At 50.1% G+C, this 2445-nt stretch overlaps 1 protein-coding gene across 1 annotated transcript in view; it reads right to left on the bottom strand.

Annotated features, from left to right (window-relative positions):
• The window catches only part of LOC104995789, a 25459-nt gene extending 23620 nt beyond the window's left edge, over nt 1-1839 (bottom strand). The window contains 1 exon segment of the mRNA XM_010849784.1: nt 1286-1839. Within this exon segment, the coding sequence (XP_010848086.1) occupies nt 1286-1839 (554 nt within the window).
• Between the last annotated feature and the right edge of the window lie 606 nt (nt 1840-2445).

The following is a 2445-nucleotide window of genomic DNA, read 5'->3' on the forward strand; positions in this document are numbered from 1 at the left end:
TTCACTGAGACTCATGTCCATCGAGTCAGTGATGCCATCCAGCCATCTCATCCTCTGTCGTCCCCTTCTCCTCCTGCCCCCAATCCCTCCCAGCATCAAAGTCTTTTCCAATGAGTCAACTCTTCGCATGAGGTGGCCAAAGTACTGGAGTTTCAGCTTTAACATCATTCCTTCCAAAGAAATCCCAGGGCTGATCTCCTTCAATAAAGCCTTTGACTGTGTGGATCACAACAAGCTGTGGAAAATTCTTAAAGAGATGGAAATACCAGAGCACCTTACCTGCCTCTGAGAAACCTGTATGCAGGTCAAGAAGTAGCAGAACCAGACACAGAACAATGAACTGGTTCCAAATTGGGAAAGGAGTACGACAAGGCTGTATATTGTTACCCTGTTTATTTAACTTCTATGCAGAGTACATCATGCGAAATGTTGGGCTGGATGAATCACAAGCTGGAATCATGATTGCCAGGAGAAATATCAACAACCACAGATATGCAGATGATACCACTCTAATGGCAGAAAACAAAGAGGAACTAAAGAGCCTCTTGATGAGGGTGAAGAAGGAGAGTGAAAAAGCTGGCTTAAAATTCAGCATTCAAAAAACTAAGATGATAGCATCTGGTCCCATCACTTCATTGGCAAATAGACGGGGGAAAAGTGGAAACACTGACAGATTTTCTTGAGCTCCAAAATCACTAAGGACGGTGACTGCAGCCATGAAATTAAAAAATGCTTGCTCCTTGGAAGAAAAGTTATGACAACCTAGATATCATATTAAAAAGCAGAGACATTACTTTGTTGATAAAGGTCCATATAGTCAAAGCCATGTAGTCATGTATGGATGTGAGAGTTGGACCATAAAGCAGATGACTAATCACGGAAGCATGTAAGAATTGATGCTTTTGAACTGTGATGTTGGAGAAGACTCTTGAGAGTCCTTTGGACAGCAAGGAGATCAAACCAGTAAATCCTAAAGGAAATCAATCCTGAATATTCACTGGAAGGACTGAAGCTGAAGCTTCAATACTTTGGCCACCTGATGCGAAGAGCCAACTCACTGGAAAAGACCCTGATGCTGGGAAAGATTGAGGGCAGGAGGAGGATGACAGAGGATGTGATGGTTGGACGACATCACCGACTTCATGGGGATGAGTTTGAGCAAGCTCTGGGAGATAGTGAAGGACAGGGGAGCCTGGAGTGCAGCAGTCCATGGAGTCGCAGAGTCGAAGACCACTCAGGGACTGAACAAGGAGGGAAGAAAACCTTGTTTATGGGTTTAATCTACCACATGCAGTTCCCCACAATCACCAGCAGGGGGAAAAAAAGTAGTTTCCTTTTTTCCGATGGATCCGGGCTCCTCGAGGCTAATTCCTTAACCGAAGGGAAAGAAGGGAAGAGCGCCGGGGAGAGCTCGGTCAGTGCTCGGAGGGGGACTGGCCTAGAGCGGTCACTAGAAAGGCGAGGACCCGCGAAACCGAGTATACACATTCCCAGCAGCTCTGTCTTTCCAGGCACGCGGAGTAAGTTGGCTGGAACTCCCCGTGACCGCTCAGCCGGGCGTGCAGGGCTGCAGCGGCGCAAAGCCTGTTCCAGAGCGGCCGCAGCGGCGCGGGCAGGAGGGGTACCCAGGTGGGGCCGCGCGCCCTCCGCGGGGGATAGGTGATACAGCTCCCGAGTCCGAGAGGGAGCCAGGTGAGCGTCCGCCCGGGTCCGCCGGTGACCAGGTGAGCCCACGTCCAGGGACTCTGGGGTCTCGGTCAGAGTCGGGTCGTAGGACTCAAGCAGCCAGTAGGCAAGATGGGTTGAAACGGAGAGCGAAGCCTGCCAGTTATTCGGCATACCTGCCTGGGCACAGTTGTATCTTGCAGGGCAGGGGTCAGGGGGTCGGAAAGGACAGTCTTCTGCCAAGTGGGTTCACAGTATTAGCCTTAAAAATAAACTCTGCATCTGAAAGGATGTGTGTGAAAGGGACCTGAGAGCGGTCATTTTATTAGCGCTGCACGTTAAGCATGTCCTGCCCTCCAGGACCTTGGCTAAAGTGTGTGTTTGGTGACCAGTTGTAGAGCTTGGGTCTGTGCTCCACAATAACCGCGTGGGCAGGTGATGAGCTGCGGCCGAAAGGAAACAGCCTTACTTTAGGGTCTTTAAGATTGAAAGTCGGAAGGTGCTGAAGCAGCGAGAGAGATTGGAGACGGAAAGCAAAGATGAGCAAACAGAAAGATGAGCAAAGATGTGGGCAAGCAAGAAAAGGAACCGCGTTGAAAACAGCCGGGTGGACCCCCCAGCTCGGTGAGGCGTGAGGGTTAGCCTCAGCAGTGTCTCAGGATTGACATGTGTCTGTCAAGAGCCTGACTCTGGACAGACGATTGGAGTCAGAGGAAGGAGGTCTTTGGTTAAGAACTCGCTGGTTATCGCTGGTTATGCACCTTGTCAGCAGCAAGTTTT

Source organism: Bison bison, unplaced genomic scaffold (assembly GCF_000754665.1).
Source record: "Bison bison bison isolate TAMUID 2011002044 unplaced genomic scaffold, Bison_UMD1.0 scf7180017864286, whole genome shotgun sequence".
NCBI lineage: Eukaryota > Metazoa > Chordata > Mammalia > Artiodactyla > Bovidae > Bison > Bison bison.